We start from the raw sequence: 20,268 nt of genomic DNA, 5'->3' as shown, positions 1-20,268 counted from the left end.
AGTTTGCAGGGCCCTCCAAAAGTAAGGAAAGAAGTTATTGTTTAATTCCCACTGCAAAGGAAGCTGCCCAACACAAGCAATTTTCTATCTCTGCTCTGTCACAAACATCCTATAATGGAGTTTTGAGTCCCTCTACCAGAACTCTGTAAAAAGAGGAGGGAAGAAAACAGGAGCTCACTCCCCTAGCCCTACTCTTGAATATTCCTGTCCCAGCACGTGGATTCAGGAGGTTTTCCTTGCCGTGAAGAAGGAGATGGGAGTTCATTCTCAGGAGTGGATCAGGTGAAAATGCCCGGCCAGGAGTTGCAGCGAATTAAAACCAGCATTAGGATCCAACCCCAAATTCCTCTAGTCCTGCACTCATCCCCTTGGATAAAAGGGCACGAGGAACAAGAAGGATGCTGACAGAGACAGAAGTGCTGTGATTTCATTCTGGATCCTACTCAGCATCTCCATTAACCTCCCTACAACTAGCATTTTTCCAGCTATGACCTAGGAATAAGATGTATTTCTTATGTAACAGACTGAAGAGTTAAATAGTTCCCATTTAACTATTAAAATATTTCGGAATACTGTGTTACCAGTGCTGTGCCATGTCACCTGTAATTCACACGCAGAGTAGAAAACACATGGGGAGGAATCAGGGTCTCTGTGCCAGCCCTTGGGTCACTAAATTCAATTTATCATCCCTGCTTCCTCCCTACACCAGTTTCTAGGTTGGAATTATAAATAACAAAGGACAAACTCTGTTTCCTACAGAAAATGGCACCTGATGGTTGTTTTAGGAGCACACATTTTCCTGTCTTTTTGAAAAGATATTAATACCTAACTTTCTATGTTGATAAATAACACATCATGGTGAAATTCACATTTTTTTCCTTCCAGTTGCCTGTGAGTGCAGCAAACTGAATTCCCTCAGGCTCAAGAAAAATAGGTCAACAGTGTCCAGGCTTTCTAAACATATTCTTCCCGGAAATGCACCTCCTGGAAAGACTCACCAAGTGCACCATGTATTGATTAAGATTCCTTAAAAGTGGCATTAAAACTTCCACCAAACTTTCCACTGCTCCTCCCAATCACTCTGCAGTTCCTCTGGAAGAAGAAAGGGCTGCTTGGGACCCAAATACCAGGAAATAAATTCATCTTATCTTCAGTTCACAGGGAAATTCACTGGCCTCAAATACATCTTTTAAAGCTCTTTTTCACAGAAAACTCATCTTGGACTGAAAAAAACCGTAACAACAGTAAACTTGATTTAGGCTGAATTAGTAAATGCTTAGTTCTTGCTTTAAATTATGAATTTCTTTTGAAATAAAGCAGGTTATATGATGCACAACGACAAGGTAACTCCAGCAGTTGGGCTGTGCGTGGTTAATGATGCTCCTGTACCTCTTCAGACCAGCTCCAGGGGCTGCATAATTGTTTTTCTGTCAACCTATAAATTCTTGAGTAACAACAAAATTATTGTGATTTTTCTTACTAAATAATTCATATCTCACAAAGTACATAAGCAGGCCCATGAATCACTGAGCATGTAACAATCATATCTAATGGCACTTCTTCTTTTAAGGAACAAGCCAGGTTTGACTTTGTAATCTTGTTCAAAAATCAGTGTTATAATCTGGTATTTACGTTTTAAACTTGCAAGTTTCCTTGGTCAGAGTTTTTGTCTGAAGGGCTGCTTTTAATCATGTTTGCCACTTTTAATTCTATTAGGATTATTAATATCACTGCAAGTAATAAATTGGTTTTATAATGAACTAGAACAGGACTCATAAACTGTGCTTAAAGTGATGCAATTGCTTTTAAAATCACCCTACGTTGGTTGTATTCTACTTTTTAGGAGTTAAATGAAAAACCAACATCTTCTTCTTCTCTAGAAAGAAAATAAACCTTTTAAGAAAACTTGGGAGTATATTAGTAACAATTTTTATTCTATATTCCCTGGCTGCAATGCTGAAGCTGCCAGTTTTTCTTAGGTGTATTTAAACTGAAAAATACAGCCCAAAATTTAAATCATGACTCCTATTTCCAGAAACAGGGAAAGAAGTCAAGATAACTCTCAGAATTATTAACTTACTTTTTTGTAGTGAACATGATTAAGGGGTTACAGCAAAAGTCAATTTAAATTAAATGGCCAAAGTAAATAATACATGAAGCAAAATCCCCTTTGTTTCAGGAAAAGTTGCTCTAAACCAGAGGCCTAAGGGCATTCAACTATTAAAAAATACCTAAATTTCATTCAATAATAATAACATACATCAGGGAGATCTATAATTATGGTTTGTGAAGAGATTTAGGTCAACACACAAGGTAAGGTGAGGACAGATCTAAATTCTGCCCAAGTCAATGGAAGGTCAGCAGGAGAAAAGCTCTGGATGTTGCTCCAGGGAAAGAAAGGGGAGGAAGAAGGAAGCACAGAAGCTGATTTTTCAGACAACGTAAGAGTACTAATCATAAATATTTAGGAATTCCAATCCTAACTAATACCTCAATCCAGTATTAATTTACAGTGGGAACTTTGTGCCCTCCTGAGGGTTTAGCAAGTCCATCAACTGGTGATAAAAAAGTGATGCTAGATCTAAAAAGATTTAAATAAAATGAGCTGCCTGGACCATGTTTGCATCACCAGTCCCAAAACTTCAAGAAAACAAGAACCAAACTTCAAGAACCACAATTTGGAGGAGACAACAGCAGAAAAGGGCATTTCTTAGGGTAACTCATTAGCGCTGTGGAGTCTCTGGCGAAACATTTATCAACCATACAAAAAGGTCTAAAAGTGAAATATAGTAATTAAGGGCTGGGTTTTATCGATTGTGTGGCTTAAGTAATTTTTCAGAACACACGTAAGATTTAATAAGTAGTTAAAGATCCTGACTTGGCTACTGCCATTAGCATGTAATTGAAGCGGTAAAAAAGATCAGCTGAACGTATGTTGATTACCACCTTATCTTTGAAAGGCAATTAGGCACCTCAATCATTGCAACAAGATTTGATTGTGCAGCCTTTATTGGACATTGATCTTTCAGCAAAGCAGCTGCATTTTCCATTAATTTACAGTAGCACAGTTTAACTGGGATACCTGAGCCCGCTGACCCGGGTGAGGGGTGACACCAGGAGCTCCTCCAGGTTAAGGTGCCCCCAATAATCATTATTGTTTAAAGAGGTGCTACAAGGAGGAGCCACCTGATCCTCGGGGTTTCGTTTCTCTGAAGTAGTTAAGGGAGGTGAAACAAAGCTCTGGGCTTTTTTTAACATCATCTCTCCCTCATTTAAACATCAGCCTTGGACACAGCAAGGAGATAATTAAGGCAAGGTTTACAAGGGGAATTAAACTTTATTTCAAATGGGAGACGGTGCAAATCAAATCTGTCAAAAGTCAGAAGGGTCATTTTGTGGATCAATTATTCCTGAATGTTAAAGAAGTTTTTGAGACAGAGTGGTACAAATGTTTCTGGCCCTCAATATCTTACATTCAGGCCAAAAAGTGATAAAAAACCAGATGGTAAGAAGCTGGTATTTATAGGAAAACAAGAGTGAAAGTCAGATGAAACATTCTATCTTTGAGAACAAGCAACTGGGTTTATATTCATACATGAAAGTTATTTCATTGTGACTTAATAACTCAAGGTTTATCCCTTACAAACAGCCTATTTTCCCTCTGAAGTACTGCAAGTGCTCCTACACAAGCCTTAATGAAAGGAATGAGTGATCCCATATTTGCACTCTGCCCTCAGACATCTCCTAGTTCATCCTTTAGCACCATCAACTTTGTAAGAGCAAGAGGTCTATTGATTTTCATGTAATACAAGAAAATATTACATTTGCTTAATTGTTACACAGTGAGATCATTGAACAAGAGATCAGGGCTCTATTTAATGCTGCAAGCAGCACAGAATTGCAGCAATCAATAGGGTAGTTTGTCAGAGATGTTCTCTAAGGAGACCTGCCCATCACTGTATGGACAGGGGGGTGTGTTGCCTGCATTTATTGGAAAACAGGTAAGCAAAGTCAGCAGTGCCCATTATCAGAAATCAAACAAGCTGCAGTGAGTGGAGCTGCAGCGCCAATGAAGAGCTGTATTTATAGTCTGGTAATTAAAAACCATTTTATCAACCTTGTGTTGAGCCTAAACCTTTACAGCCAGGTATTGATGAGCTCTGTGGCAATGAATGAGCAGTATTTGACTTTAAACTTATGAGCTGCAGTTATTTTACAGGGGAAATCAGCTCTAGAAAAACGCTAACTGCAATTTTTCTTATTAATGAGGGTTGTTGTAATGCCATCTCTTCATCTTTGAGACATTTAACTTGTGCCAAGAACATTCTCCAAAACTTAACAGTGCAAGCACTTCTTTGATTCAAGTGTTTAGTGCTGCTTTCAGAAAAGCCACATGGATTGCTTCATTAAGTGGGAAACACTTCTATTATCTGGAATTAAGTTAAAAAGTATTTAAATGACATTATACTGTAGTCATAGCTTGATAATCATTTACTGAGGAAAAGTGATTACCCTTCAAAACCAGCCCCATCCCATTTTACATTTATTTTTTGACTTATGAAAACTGGAATGACCAACTTCCATCACCAGATGTGAGATCTGGAACTGACAGCATTAATTGCTGGCACTAAATCCAAGCACCAGCAATAGATCCTGTACAGGTCTTCCTGTTTCCATTAATTCCATATTTCCACTATACAAATAGTTCCCCAAAAGCTTTGGCTTTGCCCAGGTTTCCCAGTGAAGTAATTTTGTCATTGTTTGTGCCTAAAAGCTGTGCTCGGTTACAGCTGGAGAAATCAGTTATTTTGCATCAAAAAAATGAGATACTCTTGTAGTATTCTTCTCATTCTCCTCATTAATTAAAAATACCAGCAATTTGTGAATTAGCACAGGGGACTAAATCTTCTACATCACTTAGGTTTTGTACTTACCTATAAAGCCACCAAAAGAAAAATAGTAACACACATCTGGAGCTCGAGAATTGCAAAAGATACAAGCATCAAGTGTATTTTGGATATTTTATTTAAATATAATTTAAAGAAATGTGATACAGCCATTTTGCACTTCTTAGGGTGGGTTTTTTTCCCAAAGGCTCTTCCAGGTGATTGTGAACAGTCAGTGCCATGGATTCACTCAGACACAGTTACAACTGTGACAATCAATGCATTATGAAACATCTGGACAGGCTCTAAACCTGAGCAGCTTTATCTTTTCAGAGACATTCTGAAAATGTCAGTGCATTCAGTTTCCTTGCCCACAGGCTACAATTCAGTCCTCTACGTTGATAAATGTATCTCTTTAAATTACCACAAGTTTGTCCAGCAGCACCAGCCACTGACTTCCAGATACACCCTCAGAAATTCTTCTCCCAAAGCTGCTCATTCCTCAACTTTACAGACCTCTGCAAAAATAAATCTCTCATGACCAAAAAGTCCATGAAGCTTCCTGAAACAGCACACTGAATATGAGAACACACTGTAAAAACCAAGACTTTTTAGTTGTTTTTAGTCAAAGGCAGCAGATATTTGTAGCAGCTGTGACAGAGAACCCACCAGAGGACAGGTACTCGAGGGCCTGAGTTCAGTACATGGCTCCTTCATCTTCTTTATTTAGAAAATAAATAGTGACTGGGCCATGGCTCGTGTGAACAGTCTCTGTGACACGGGCAAAGAACCAGGAGCCAATTCCATACAGTAAAGTTGGGATGCCTAAGGAAAGATAAAAGCACGTTACACACACAGAGCAAGCCAGGGAAATCCAAACTGCAAATTAATAGTGAGGAATGATGACTCCAGAATGAAATGAGAGGGGAAAGCACTCCTGTAAAAGCTGCCTTACAAGTATTTTGTCTTTATTTAAATGCAGCTATCAGTGCTTAACACCTTTCCTGTGACATGAGGCAGGAAGCAGCAATATGCAGGAATTAGTACAAAAAGAAAACAGGAGGATAACAACATGAAAGAAGTGAAACATTGCCATGTACACAGGATTTCTACGGATTAAATATATATATATATATATCTATCTCCAAATACTAAACCCAAACTCCCTGCACATCCACTTAGTTATTGGAGTCTATGTCAGAGCAGAAATAAGAAACAAAATAGGCAGTGAATCCACAGATCAACATGAAGCTGCTCTGGGGAAAATCAGATCAGCAGTCAAGACTACCAACTCCAACAGAACTGCAATGGGCAAAAGGTGTATATATATATATATAAAGTGACATTTCTTAGCACTGTCAATTTATCCATTTATTACAGACAATATTCTATTTATTATAGAGGGAAAACCAGAAATGGATTTAGGCCCTGAATTCAGAAACACCAATTTTAACGTGCTTTGAAGCTATCCAAGTGCTTAAGCAGGAGTCTGAAAGAACTGAATTGCCTTTTTAATCATGTTTTCCCATCTTTTAAATATGAAACATGAAGGGTAGTTCTGAGAAAGACAAAAGCGTGACTGGGTGGGGGGAAAAAGAAAATCAGATTTAAATGTGCCGTGAAGAAATCAGTCTTTGTGATTATATTTTCTCACTATGTCAGTCTGGAAAGATCAGAAAATTAAGACTAGCAGCCATGTTTTGAATAAAAGTCTACGAAGACTTGTGAAGAAAAGGAGATTTTAAAAAATTAAATATGAAAACAAAGAAGGTATGAAATGTTATGCCACTGTCGCTGCCGGCATTCAAATAAGCATTGAATCTGCAGCCAAAATTTTGAAATAATATATTCCAAAACTTAACTATCTCTACTTTTATATTAATAAGGTACTGATAAAGCGTTTTTATTATAAAGATTTATATTCCAGCAGCACATTAGGATCAAAGCAGTCTGACCATTCCTTCATCAGACACTGCCTGAAACAGAGTTTCGCTTCAGAATTGCTTAGAGGACAAAAGTTCATCCACAGCATGCGGATTTCCAGCTGGAAAATGCTCCCTAGCAAAGGCGTGAGCCGCTTAAATACCAAGCGTTTGATTTGTCGCTGTCACAAGTGGTCAGAGAAACACGAACTCGGTCAAGCCCCCCCGCGAGGGTCGATTTACGGCTCTACCCCTTCCCTGGGGTTACAACTCGGGAATTCCTGGCCCGAGCCGGAGAAGGAGAGGGGACGGGGCGGAGGAGAGAGAGAGGGAGGAGAGAGAAAGAAGGAGAGAAGGGGAGAGAGAGAGAGAGGAGAAAAGCGAGAAGGAAGAAGAGGGCGACAGGGAAAGACAGAAGGAGGAGAGAGATAAGAGGAAGGAGAGAGGGAGAGAGGAAGAAGGGGAAAGAGAAGGAGACGGAGAGGGCGCGGAGCGGAGCTGCCCGGTCCGAGCTGCCCGGTCCGAGCTGCCGTCCCGGCCCCACCGGCGCTGCCCCTCAGGCCGCCGCCTCCGGCGCTCGCTGCCCCGCCGGCCCCGCCCGCCCCTCACGGAGCCGTCCCGGGCCGGACTCACCGGCGTTGAGCACCTTGAGGGCGGTGAAGGCGGCGTTCTGCAGCGCCAGGTCCTGCGGCGCGGCGCGGGAGCAGTGGTACTTGATGAAGGGGAAGCAGCCGGTGCGCAGCACCAGGTAGTTGGCGCCGTCCACGGGCCAGTTGAAGTGCGAGAGGCCGAACTGGTCGTTGCGCACCGCACTGTACTTGACGCAGAACGAGGTCCAGTGGGGCAGGCGGCGCTGCCGCAGGTGCTGGCTCAGCACCTCGGAGGCGGCGGGACGGGCCGGGGCCGGGCCCCGCCACAGCAGCAGCGCCACGGCCGCCCCGTGCAGCCGCCGCAGCAGCGCCCGCATCCCGCGGGGCACCGCGCCTGCGCCCGCACCGCGCCTGCGCCGCCCGGGGGGTGGGAACAGAGCGGGTCAACGGCCCGGGAATGGAACGGGAATCGCCCGCGGAACGGAGCGGGACAGTGGCCCCGGGGCTGGGCCCCACGGTTCGCCGAGGACATTGAGGGGCTGGAGCGTGTCCAGGGAAGGGAACGGAGCTGGGGAAGGGTCTGGAGCCCCAGGAGGGAGCTGGGAGGGGGGGCTCAGCCTGGAGAAAAGGAGGCTCAGGGGAACCTTCTGGCTCTGCACAACTCCCTGACAGGAGGGGGCAGCCGGGGGGGGGGGGTCGGGCTCTGCTCCCAGGGAACAGGGACAGGAGGAGAGGGAACGGCCTCAGGCTGTGCCAGGGGAGGGCCAGGTTGGACATCGGCGGGAATTTCTTCCCAAAAAGGCTGATTAGACATTGGAAGGGGCTGCACAGGGAGGTCTGCAGTCCCCGTCCCTGGAGGTGTCCAAGGAATTCCTGGACGTGGCACTCAGTGCTCTGGGCTGGTGACAAGGTGGGCATCGGGCAGAGCTTGGACTCGATGACCTTGGAGGGCTTTTCCAACCTCAGTGATTCTGTGACCGATGTGCCAAGGCCATGCCAGAGCTGTCCGTGCTGAGGGGATGGGTCACCCTGAGACCTGCACGGAGCGAGGGATGAGTGGGTGTATCACAAAAAAAGTCAGGCAATCACATTCTTAGAAAGGTTTTGTTTACACTGATGTGCTGACAGCAGTACCTGCAGCATCAACCTGCACTCAGGAGAAAGTGTATCCGGCTGCATTGGGTTTACGTGGCAGAATTCCCTAAAAATCATCCTTTCAAGTGTCAGACCCTTTCAAGAGAAATATTTTAAAATCACAGCCTATATTCCATTTTCTAAGGAAAAGCTAAGGTTTTGAACAATTAAACATTCTATTTGAGAGGGGAAAAAAAGACCGTACAGAAAAGTGAGAAATGGAAACAGATTTTTCCTTTCAATAATTGCAAGCAATATCTCAAACTCAGCAATCTTAAACCATTGAGCTGTCCAGTATGAACGTGCTAATTAATCAATTACTACCCAACAATGTGCCCTGTTTATTTACTGTACTACGTGTGTGTTGAACAAGTAATTATTAATCATCACCAGCAACAAATTTCCCCTTCAAGTTCACCTCCCTATAAATAATAGAGCATATAGTTTAGCTTTAATATCTTTCTTTATTAGTGGTAACAGTGGCTGAGGATAGAAAAGCTGGAATCTGGTACTGTGGTGAAGGGTTGAAATAAAGTATTGAACCTTAAGAGTGATACTCTGCTGTTGTATTTCATTAACTACATTAATGAAGGTTGTCAATGACTGTAGTTCCTAATCTTTTGTTTTTCATCAATATAACAAAATCTACAGTCTAAAATGAAATACAGAGGATCTGTACAATGCCTCAGATCTACAGTATCCCATTGTTAGATGGATTTGATAGTAAGTAATCACTGTGAAATGTTAAGGACAGCCTTAGAAATCCAGGGATTTGTTACCTTAACCTAGAGGGAAGGTGGTAAATTTTCCTGAACTTGAGGTACTGGAGATCTTCCAGGAAACAGGGAGGGCGAATATTTCATTTCAGGAGACATCAGGAAGTGGTTGTATTGATGAGCTACTTTTTTTTTTTTTGCTCTGTGCTCAGAGTTGTCATTCTAAATATGGAAATGTGGGCTAAAAGCTTTTTTTTTTTTCTTTTATCCAGGGCTTTAAACCCAACTACCTAAACCAGGAAACCCAGTTTCCAGTATCATCAGCTCCAGGTAGCTCTTTCAGGAGAATGACCTGAAGTACTCTGTGCTACGCTAAATTCTTGCTGAAACAAAATCCACAAAGTAGTGCCAGTTAAACAAACATCTCCATTTCCAGCTCTGACTCCTGGGGAGCACAAATCCTTTCTTTTAATTGTCTGCATCCTTTGCAGTTGATGCCAAATCCGCTGTCCCTCACCTCCTTCCATGAGCATTCCACCACACCCTGCAGCTGAGGAACCAGCTCCAGCTTTTGTCCAAGTCTGGCAGTTTTTGGGGCAGTTTCTGATGAGAAGCCACACCTGGGTCACCTTTAATCTTTTGCTTCACACTTGTTCTGTTTTCTTCCCATCCAGCTCCTGCTCTGAAATTCTAGCTGCAGTTCAACAACTCTATTACTCCTTTAATGAGTGGGAATAAATAATCCAGTAGTGTGAACAGAATGATATTCCTGACTTTTTAACAATATTATAATTTCATTTTTAATCTGCAGCATTGCTAAAAGCCCTACATTTTTGGCACCAGCAGCATGGGAGCGGAATGTGAGAGACTGCAAAGCAGTTTCAATCCTTCCATCAGCTCAAGGCTCAGAAGTGTTAGTAGTAATTAAAAACTTTTTTTCCCCCCTCAAAATACATTTCACACTTCACACACGCTGAGAAATCTCTCTCACCATGGGAACTTTCAGGTCACTTGTTTCCTGCAAAAACAGGTACAGTTTTCTTTTGTCAGAGTAGAACAAAGCCATAAGGAAGTGCAGGTTTCATTTCCTCCTAGGACACCGCAGTCTATTAAGTGCCAGTGAACTAATGAGCCTCTCAGACCTTATGTTGTTCTGGCTTGGATCAAGGCTTCCTTTTCCTTAACCCTTTGGAAACCAGCTCGAGTGCAGCCATTGGCTAAATTCCACCTTGGGAAAATCTACATGGGCTCTGGGATATTCAAATCCAACACAATATCAATGTAAAACAGCAATAAAACAGGAATTAAAAATGCTCCTTTGGATTTTTATTTGAAGCAGGAATCAGCATTTATGCAAATGTTCTCATCTGCAATTAATTAATTCTGTGACCAAAGTAGAAGAGAAAAAGGCTCCACAAAAATTAATGTCTGATGCTGAGGGATCAAAGATTTGGCATTGGAAAAACTGGGTGCTGATCTTGTGCAACTGCTTAGTCTCATTTAGTATTTGTGTTAAAACTGCCTTTGCCTTAATTTTTGGGAAGTAATCCCAAGGATACTTGCCATTCCTAGGATGATAGTCTCCATTCACTGAGATCTGCTCTTCCATAGTAAAATGTAGAATGTGTTGTCTGTTGGGATATTAAAGATTTGATGGATAAAGGTAATTTTACAAATATGATGTTGTCCTTTAACAATTGTGACCAAAAGAGTCACCAGTATCCAAAATACAGATGGACAGACCTGCAAAAGTCATGGAATTCTGGGAATCACAGTGCAAGTAGAATTCTTTTGATGAATTAGTGCCATTAATTTTCTTTCTGATAATTTGAAAATGACCACAAAAGAACTGCTGCAAAAGTCTTTAGATAATAGAAAAAGCAGCATAACAATAGAGACAGTACTGCAGAGGAACATGGATTGCTGGGATTACTGATAAAATGGTGTTTAAATTAAGATGGCATTTATAGGCAGGAGAACCATGGGATATTTTGGGTTGGAAGGGACCTTAAGGCCCATCCCATTCCACCCCCTGCTATGGGCAGGGACACCTTCCCTATCCCAGGTGGCTCCAAGCCCCATCCAGCCTGGCCTTGGACACATCCAGGGACAGCCACAGCTTCTCTGGGCACCCTGTGCCAGGGCCTCCCCACCCTCACAGGGAAGGATTTTTTCCCAATATCTAAACTATTCCTAATCTCCTTCAGTTTGAAGCCATTCCCCCCTGTCCTGTCACTCCAGATTTTTCTGAGTAGTCTCTCTCCATCTTTCCTCTAGGCCCCTTATGGTACTGGAAGGCCACAATGAGGTCACCCCAAAGCTTCTCTTCTCCAGGCTGACCAATCCCAACTCTCCCAGCCTTTCCTCACAGCAGAGTGGCTCCATCCCTCTGATCATTCTGGTGGCCTCTGGACTCCCTTCAGCAGGTCTAACACTGGACCTCCTTTCCTGCCAGAAGCCTGTATTTCAGAACACAGCTCGTTGGAAAGGGAATTTGGGCTCTCAGGGCTCTTTTCAGTAGATCTGATCTCCTGCTCTGAGTCAGTGATAAAGGCAGCATGACCCCATTAATAAGATTTTTAACCCAGATGCTGAACTTCAGGAATGGCAACAGGGACATGAGGAGCATCACGATGATCCTGTGCTTTTCAACAAGAAAGATGGGATGTTCCAAATGCCACACTCAGGAATCACAGAGATGTTCTGTCTCAGTTAATGTTACTTCACACACCAACTCAGAAGGAAAACCAAACCTGTTCTTACAGATGAGGAAGCATTTCCAGAAGCATAAGGAATGAGGCACTTAAACAATTTCTGTTAACTATTCTTTCAGAGCATCTGCTTCCCAAGGTTGCTCTTCTTCCAATTTCAGTTTGTTTTCTGCTGCAACTCCTAGAATTGCTTCAATATCTCGAATTGCCATCTGTAACAGATTCAAGGAATACAAGTTATTTAATGGGCATTATAATGGAATCCAGCAGCCAGGGTGCACAGCTGGCAGTGCCTGCCTTGAACAGGTAACAGGGTTACACGGGACAGGATGCACCAATTAAATTTACTTTTACTTTGGGGACACTTGGGGGAATTATTAGTAAATATGTACAAATCTCAGGTAAATAAAAATACAATTTGTACTCCTAATTAACTAACAGGTGTTTTATTTCACATATGTTAACTCGCAATGAAGAAAAGGTCTCTTTTATATTTTTCTTCAGTTGTTGCTTTTCATTCCCTCATACTGAAAAAAATGGGGATTTTTTTTGTTGTTTGTTCTGTAACATGTTGAAATTTAATTATGTCTTCCCCAAAATCTGTCATTTCACACTCTACTTGTCAGGGGAAAATCTACTCAGAGTGGAAAGAATCTGCTATAAATTATGTGACATGACTTAAGATACAAATCTAACACAGTGTTCCCCTTCACCTTTCACAAAACACTTAGAGACAGGATCTTGGAAAGTTTTTATAAAGTTAAAGGTGATGTAGCTCAGCAAAGGAAGTCCCTGTGGGAGGCTGAGCAATTCTCTGGAATCAAAAAGCAGCTTTGTAAGGAGTGCTTGTTCCAGGGCACGGGGTTGGATTCATTATTGCTTTCCTGGCTCCTTTGGCAGTGGGGTCATCACAGAGGAGCTCTGGAGGAAAGGTGGGGGAACCTCCCCAGAGTGAGCAGCCCCTGTGCTTTGTCCTGCCTCCCCCTCTCCACCCCAGAGCATCCACAGATGGGGACATTCAAAGAGCAGAGAAAATTGGGAACAAATCCACTTGGGAAATAGATGGCGGGGTGAGGGATGGGAACGAATGGATTAAGTACTCAGTGGCTGCCTGCTTAAAAGAAATCAGTGTTAATAATCTAAGCAGCTATTATTAACTGAGAAATTTGTTTCTAATTTAAGATTCTTACCTTGATGGTGTCCCTTTAAAATAAAGCAGGCAATTGTGACAGAACTGTGTGAGGCAGTGCCAACAGCTCCTTTGCTCTTCCAAAGGACACTCAGGAGCATTAGATTACAAATAATTTCACGCTCAAGGATGTCTCTTTTCAAAGAAAAAGTTTCAAACTTAAATTTAACTAACGGGTTCCGTGGGAGACCGACTACACTGACCCAGACACTGTAAACCACACACAGCCAGTGATAAAAAAGGAATGGTTTAGCACTTGTTTATGATCCAGCATGAGGTATTTGCAGGCCTTGTACAGAAATTAACCAGGATCGTTAGTTAATTAACACCTCACCTTAAAATTGGTCTCGCCTTGCATATTAGGTGCTGATATTTCTTGATGGATGATGAAGAGATTGCGAGCAAAGGTCAGGAGGACCCCCTGGAGATCCTCTCCGATTGTTCTGTTAATGATATCCAAACAAATGAGTTTACCAATGATTCCCTTCACATGCTTAAAAACAATCGCCCTCTCATTTGTGCCTGCCTGGTGATGGAATTTAATGAGGATTTTCAATCTCACAAGGTGAAAATCTTCAGGGAGATATGAAAGATGAGGCTCCATTTTAACTTGTCAACAGAAAGGATTTGTGTAATAAATAATTTTTATTAATCAACTTAGCGGAAGTAAGCAGAGAGGTTTCAGCTACTCCAAGTAAAAGGTTACTGCTGAGGTAGGACTGAAGCAGCAGAACCCTCGAATCACCCACATTAGTTGGCAAAAACTGTTGCTTCAGCCCAAAATTTGGGAAAGAAATTTCAGCAGTATCAACATTCCTTAGATTGTTACAGCTTTTGAGGCTTTGGTTTCCCAAAGCCTCCCAAAGTCCATACAGACTCTCCCATCCCTTATGGAACAGGGAATTACACTGAGGAATAATGTCTCTCATTTACTAGAATCGACCACAGATCTCTGATGTAATAAAATGGATAATTCTCATAGATGTTTCAGGTATTTCAGTTATTTTATAAGCTCCAACTGTTACAATCTTGAAAATATTTCCCAATTAATTAATTATGAAATTGCACTGAAAATGTGATGGTAGAGAACAGGAATCCTCTTTGCGGCAAGTTAGGTTATTTTCTTCTTGTCCTACTACCAAAAACGTGGAAATCGGATTTCTCCTTCCTGCAGAGGCTTTTTCAGTGCTGGGAGATCATTAACAGATCCCATTTTTGCCCTCCCTCTCCTCTTTAGTCTTTCCATGTCAGTCATGCTCTCCAGAACTCTCAACATTTTCATTGCCTCCCTCTCATAGAACAGCAGGATTTCTTCCAGTGTCTCCCAGGATACACAGTTTACCTTTTTCCATAGGATCATGACATCATGGCTTGCAGGCAGTTTGACTCACAGATCCTGTTCCCAAAACCTCCTTGTTCCTCATATTCATTACTGCTCTCTAAATGTAATTTCTTACATCTGATTCCAACCAAATCTAATTCTATTTCTCATATTGTTTCTTCAATTTGTGGAGATCATTTTGAATTCTATTCCTGCCCTCCAGAACACTTGCAGGCACATCCAGCACTTGAAGAAGCTGTTTTGTTATCCAGGTCATTAATGAAATAGCTGCAGCATCAAAGGAATACAGAACAGGCTGAGAACAGAACGCTTCAGCTCCTCACTTATTACATCCTATTTTGGCAGGAAACTTGGGGAAGAACAATATAAAAAGGCATTAAACTTCACCCTCCTTGCCTCATGGAAGTCAGGTTTTTAATAATGTTGCCTAGAAGAGTAAGCCTATGCTAATCCATGTGAGAGATTGCTCCTGACAGGGAATACAGCTCTCCTGAAGCCAATTCCAGCAGGTCCTGAGCCTGCAGTGCCACCAGCCTTTGGGCTCAGCACATTCCTGTCCTTCTTTTATTACTGAAACGCTTAAAGCCTCCCTAAAACCCTCCCAAAGGCCAATCTTGGAAGAAGCCAGTGCACTTCTGTGAGCAGGAGGTGACAGCCAGGTGCTCAGGCTGTTCATTCCCTCCCTGGCCTTTATCACTCCCTGCACACCCAGAGTGCTCCCAGCTCTTTGTCACCCTGGGGAAGGGACAGCCCACACTTACATCATTCCCAGTCTGTGTCGCTTCTGGTCTTCATACAATACAAACACTGTTCCCTGTTTTTCCTGTTAAATAAAAGGACAAAGCTGCTTTATTTATTCCTAAAATATTGGTAATGGTAATAAACGTGTTTGTTACACTAAGTACACACCCATAGGTAAGAAGGGCTGGTTTGGAATTATGTGTAAGGAATTATTGCTCAGTTTAAATAGATTATTGCTCTAACCTATTGTAGAGAATACAATAAATGCAGCAGAATCTATTCAACAGCAAATATTTGGGTACCAAAGCAGTAAGAGATGGTCAAAAGCATCTTAAAAATTATCTCCTTACACACTTATTTTTATCAAGAAGTAGATTAACCCCTAGAAGTTTTACACACACATAACTGGAAAGAAAAATAGGTGGATGTGGCATTTGAAGACATGGTTTAGTGGTGAACATGGGGGTGTTGGGTTTATGGTTGAATGATCTTAAAAGTGTTTTCCAACCCAAACAATTCTATGATTTATGATTTACATTGCTCTAAGTGGTTTTACCATATTAGAATTTACAAACAAAAATTCTGCAGAGCGAATAGCACATTTTCTCATCTTTCCCCTTCATACCTGGAGGTCAAATCCAACCCCACGAGCTTTACACGTGTGGAGGAGAAGGTTGTAGGAGATCTCTGAGAGGCTGGAATGCCTCAGCTGGCTGCTGGCCACGGCACACCGCAGGCTGCTTGGGGCAGGCTGGAGAGAAAAACACAGGATTCCTCATTTTCACACCAGTTTATATCAGAACCCAACATCTACATGGTAAATTACTGACTTTTCGCAAGGGATGGAACAACAGGATGGGGGGAATGGCTTCTCACTGCCAGAGGGCAGGGATAGATAGGGTATTGGGAAGGAATTTCCCTGGGAGGGTGGGGAGGGGCTAGCAGAGGATGCCCAGAGCAGCTGTGGCTGCCCCTGGATCCCTGGAAGTGTCCAAGGCCAGGCTGGACGGGGCTTGGAGCACCCTGGGACAGTGGAAGGTGTCCCTGCCCATGGCAGGGGGTGGGATGAGATGGGCTTTAAGGTCCCTTCCAACCCAAATAATCTTGGGGATCTGTGATTCTATAAATGGCGTTTTGCCAGTGAACTCATGTAAGTGTGGAGTAAGAGTCCATTTGGAGAAATTCCTGTTCCTCAGAGGGTCTGCTGGACACAGACATTTCCATAAACCCCTGTATTATAGATCAGATCTACAGAATGGCTCTTTATGAACCACATTTTGGTGTTTTCACAGCTTCAGTGGACACTGAGCTCTGTGAGGTCACTATGAATCCAACCCGGCCTTGGACACTTCCAGGGATCCAGGGGCAGCCACAGCTTCTCTGGGCACCCTGTGCCAGGGCCTCCCCACCCTCACAGGGAGGGATTTATTCCCAATATCCCATCTGACCCTGCCCTCTCTCCCCCTTGGATAAAGGCCGGTGCTGCATTGAGTTTAAACTCTTAGCAGTGCTTAGGCCAGAAGAACAGAGATGTTGCTTTGAGGAGCAGTGAGGAGAGCTGTTCTCCTAAATCAGGTCTTTCCTGATGTTAGTTTTAATGCTGGACTGTTCCCTGGGAGCAGGGACACTGCACGTCAAAGCATGAAATTTACAGTATTTTCCCTAAAATGATATTTGTTTTGACATTGACTCATTTAAGTTGACATAGCTGAAATCCTTATCTAATACATCTCTGCCTGAAAATTAATCATGTTTATAATATTCTGAGAATTAATAACACCCATTGCTCAAGTCATTAACTTAAAAAAGGAGCTTCCAAAATCTGTTCCCTGCAGTAGGGGACCACAAATAAATGAATGCTTGATAAAATAATCCAAGCAGCAGTTTAACAAGCGTAAACTTGAATGTGGCTGCAATAACACAGAACTATTGTTTAAGGGTTGGCATCAGGTTGATGAGGTGCTTATTTCAGCTACAAAGCATGCATACACATGCATAATGAACTGCAGGATGAATTATTAATGTGTTGCTTATTTAGCCTCATCTGTCTAGAAGATAATGTATCCTAACTATAATGAGTGATTGGTTTTGTACATAATTACAGGAGCAGCAGTATCTAGGAAATTTGTTCTTTCAAAGAAGGAGTTCTAAAAATAAAATCCTCACACAAACTCCGGGGCTGCTCCATTTTATCAAAATCAACCCTACCAGCATGGAGAATATCTAATCAATTAAAAGGGACAGAATCATTATTAACATCATAATTTTACACAAAGTGTTTTACTTAATCATTCATTACAGATCATGTGCTGTAAAAACATTTGTCTCTTGGTTTGTTTCTTTTTCTCTTTTCCTGGGCGACTGCAGTCTTGTAGTTAACTCTTCAGGAGATAAAAATCTCAGAAATACAGGAAGAATTAAAAATAAAGGATATAATGACAATTCATGTTAATTCTGACAGAAGTTTAATTAAAAAAAAAAGTTGCTACTTGATTACTTTTCATTTCTAAAACTTGGACTACTGGGACTAATCAGATCTAATTTACTTCTCACCAACTAAAAGTGGTTGCTTGACGAGAACAATGGATCAAGAGCTCGTTAACCTCTAAATTACAGCTCCATGACACTTCTGGAATGGTGATACATTCCCTCCTCTACATATGGAAAAAAAGGGAGTTGTGGATCTTCTGTCAAAATGTGGCACACAGCCTTTGTTTTTTATCCACGTGTATGTACACAGACATACATTTCTTACGTTCACTTTTCTAAAGACCTTTCTTCCCGTTTTATAGAATCACAGAACATTTGGGTTGGAAGGGACCTTAAAGCCCATCCAGTCCCATCCCTGCCATGGGCAGGGACACCTTCCACTATCCCAGGGAGCTCCAAGCACTGTCCAGCCTGGACTTGGACACTTCCAGGGATGGGATTGTTTCACTTTAACTGCTACTGTGCTGTTATCCCATGACTTTATTAACCTTGTAAAATCCAAGAGTAGCAGTTTAAAACCTGAAGAGAGCAGATTCAGCTCCTCTAGAACAGATAAACTCATTGGTAGTGACATGAATGATTATATTTGGGAACATTTCACTGCTCACAGGTTTTGTCCCCTCGTGCTGAATTCGTTGGCTTCTGCTTTCCTTTGATCCAAGAGGTCCTTGCAGGCGGCTGGAGCCACAATCCAGATTTCCATCTGTCACGTACAACAGGAGCTGAGTCAGGGCCAGCTGGTCACTGTAGCAAAGGTCAAGGTCTGTTGCCCACACCTAATCAAAACAAAGAGGGGCATTCAAAATAAACTGAAAAGAAGAAGAGTAAAATTCAGCAATTTTGAAGGAACGTCTCTGCCTTTATTGTTCTAAGTGTTGGCGTTCCTGCTTTTGGCTTCCTGGCGCTGGAGCAGTGCCGGCAGTCATGAAGATCTTAGGAAGGAATCCTTCCCTGTGAGGGTGGGGAGGCCCTGGCACAGGGTGCCCAGAGAAGCTGTGGCTGCCCCTGGATCCCTGGAAGTGTCCAAGGCCAGGTTGGAAAAGGCTTGGAGCCACTTGGGATAAGGAAGGTGTCCCTGCCCATGGCAAGGGGTGGAACGGGATGGGCTTTAAGGTCCCTTCCAACCCAAACCATTCCAGGATTCTATGATTCCACAAACCACTTCCAAACAGGAACAACCAGAACTCTTCTATAACTTCAGAAATAATTTCTCAGGCAGGACTTATGAGGCTGAGGGAAGCACTATGAATTGCTTCTGCAAGGCTCCTCCACCCCAATAACCAGAGCTTGGTTTTCCCAGGAGTTTTTCCCACTTAAAAAATCCCTGTGCCTACTGTGCCAGTGAGCAATGTTCCTACACACCAATATCTGCCCTACAGTGGACCCCTTAAAACAAATCTCCCAGTGAACAACTTGCCTAAGCCCTGGAATGGTAAATGGAGTCATTATAAGGATATTAAGGGGTCAGGCAGCCAAGGCCTCTTGGAAAACTGGAGTTAATTTCAGAATCATATGCACATGGTAATGCCCTTTATAATGGGGAATACATCACCCCAGTAACAGTTGTTAATATCTAACTGCCAAGTATCTGTTGCTGTATTAAAGATCCTATTTGTCAACTTAAATATTTCCTGCTGCATGGTCTAAAATGCAAATTGGATGCTAATGGCTGGCTTTACTTAGTAATAGGGGACTGTTCCCCAATTATAATACTTAATTTTCTTCAATAATTTATTGTTTATCATCACTTCTGCAAGACAGGAAGAACTTTGCTGTCCATTTGTACTTTTCCAGTATGTGCTAACCTTTTCAACGAGCCAAATAATAATGATAAACTATTCATATTTTGGGAGTGTTCCATTAATTTTGATAAATATTATCAACAAATCTGTGTCAGTATGTCCTAGATCTTGTCTGAGCTAGGTTTTACACTCTCAGTTAAAACTTTGCCCTCAGAAAGAGGCGGCAGGGCCACATGAGAGAGCCAGGGACCCAAAACTTGGATATCTGAGGGCTGTTCACTGGCTCCAACGGAACTGTTTGCTCTTAACCCAGACCCTGATATTACACCTGACCTCAAAAACCACACCTGGAAGCTTTGCTGAGCACAAACAGAGCCACAGGAGGCAAGCTGGACTGAAGGGCGACCATAAAAAAGGTTAAGCAAAGACATCCCCGCAACTGAAGTGAGTACCAGAGCAGAGTCCTGGCAAAATGCAGGGGATGAGTTGAGGATTTACCAGCAGATAAAACATTAAAAAAGCAGCCTGGCAAACCTAAGCAGCCATTAGCAGTAGATAAGTTCATTCCACCCTCTCAGGGATTCACACAAACCCTACCAGGCGTGGGGTAGCACGTACATTGTGCAGGAGTTACTCCCCAAATCCCACATTGTCAGTGACTACAATTAGAATACGTGCAAGTGACATTGTTTTGATTTCAGATGTAGAGAAAAACCCATGAATTACTCATGTGATCCATTTCACATCATCTAAACAAAACCCCAGCATGCCAGCCCGGCTCCAGTGCCCGCTGGCACATTCCCAG

General features: G+C 42.5%; 2 protein-coding genes across 8 annotated transcripts in view; both read right to left on the bottom strand.

Annotated features, from left to right (window-relative positions):
- Nucleotides 1-5,002: 5,002 nt before the first annotated feature.
- Nucleotides 5,003-7,784, bottom strand: C10H15orf61 (chromosome 10 C15orf61 homolog). The gene is made up of 2 exons (XM_039558003.1): nt 7,442-7,784; nt 5,003-5,711 (listed from the first exon to the last, which is right to left on the bottom strand). The coding sequence occupies exons 1-2, from the start codon at nt 7,773-7,775 to the stop codon at nt 5,584-5,586; spliced, it is 462 nt and encodes a 153-aa protein (XP_039413937.1). The 5' UTR covers nt 7,776-7,784; the 3' UTR covers nt 5,003-5,583.
- Nucleotides 7,785-11,983: 4,199 nt separating this feature from the next.
- Nucleotides 11,984-20,268, bottom strand: part of IQCH (IQ motif containing H) — a 50,205-nt gene continuing 41,920 nt past the window's right edge. For all 7 annotated transcript variants that reach the window (XM_039557949.1, XM_039557953.1, XM_039557952.1 and 4 more), the window contains 5 exons: nt 18,330-18,497; nt 15,857-15,982; nt 15,252-15,313; nt 13,483-13,591; nt 11,984-12,171 (listed from right to left, as the gene is read on the bottom strand). In XM_039557949.1, coding sequence (XP_039413883.1) covers nt 12,070-12,171; nt 13,483-13,591; nt 15,252-15,313; nt 15,857-15,982; nt 18,330-18,497 — 567 coding nt within the window. In that variant the 3' untranslated portion in view covers nt 11,984-12,069. The remainder of the gene's footprint in view (nt 12,172-13,482; nt 13,592-15,251; nt 15,314-15,856; nt 15,983-18,329; nt 18,498-20,268) is intronic.

This window comes from Corvus cornix, chromosome 10 (genome assembly GCF_000738735.6).
Source record: "Corvus cornix cornix isolate S_Up_H32 chromosome 10, ASM73873v5, whole genome shotgun sequence".
NCBI lineage: Eukaryota > Metazoa > Chordata > Aves > Passeriformes > Corvidae > Corvus > Corvus cornix.
The sequence above is the reverse complement of the archived record's forward strand: the minus strand, read 5'-3'. Positions and strand labels throughout refer to the sequence as shown.

Excerpts from the sequence above, each read along its gene's own strand:
- C10H15orf61 (XM_039558003.1), bottom strand. The coding sequence starts at position 7,775 with ATGCGGGCGCTGCTGCGGCGGCTGCACGGGGCGGCCGTGGCGCTGCTG. Across the intron at positions 5,712-7,441 it reads CCTCAAGGTGCTCAACGCCG|GCATCCCAACTTTACTGTAT; the intron begins GTGAGTCCGGCC and ends ATCTTTCCTTAG.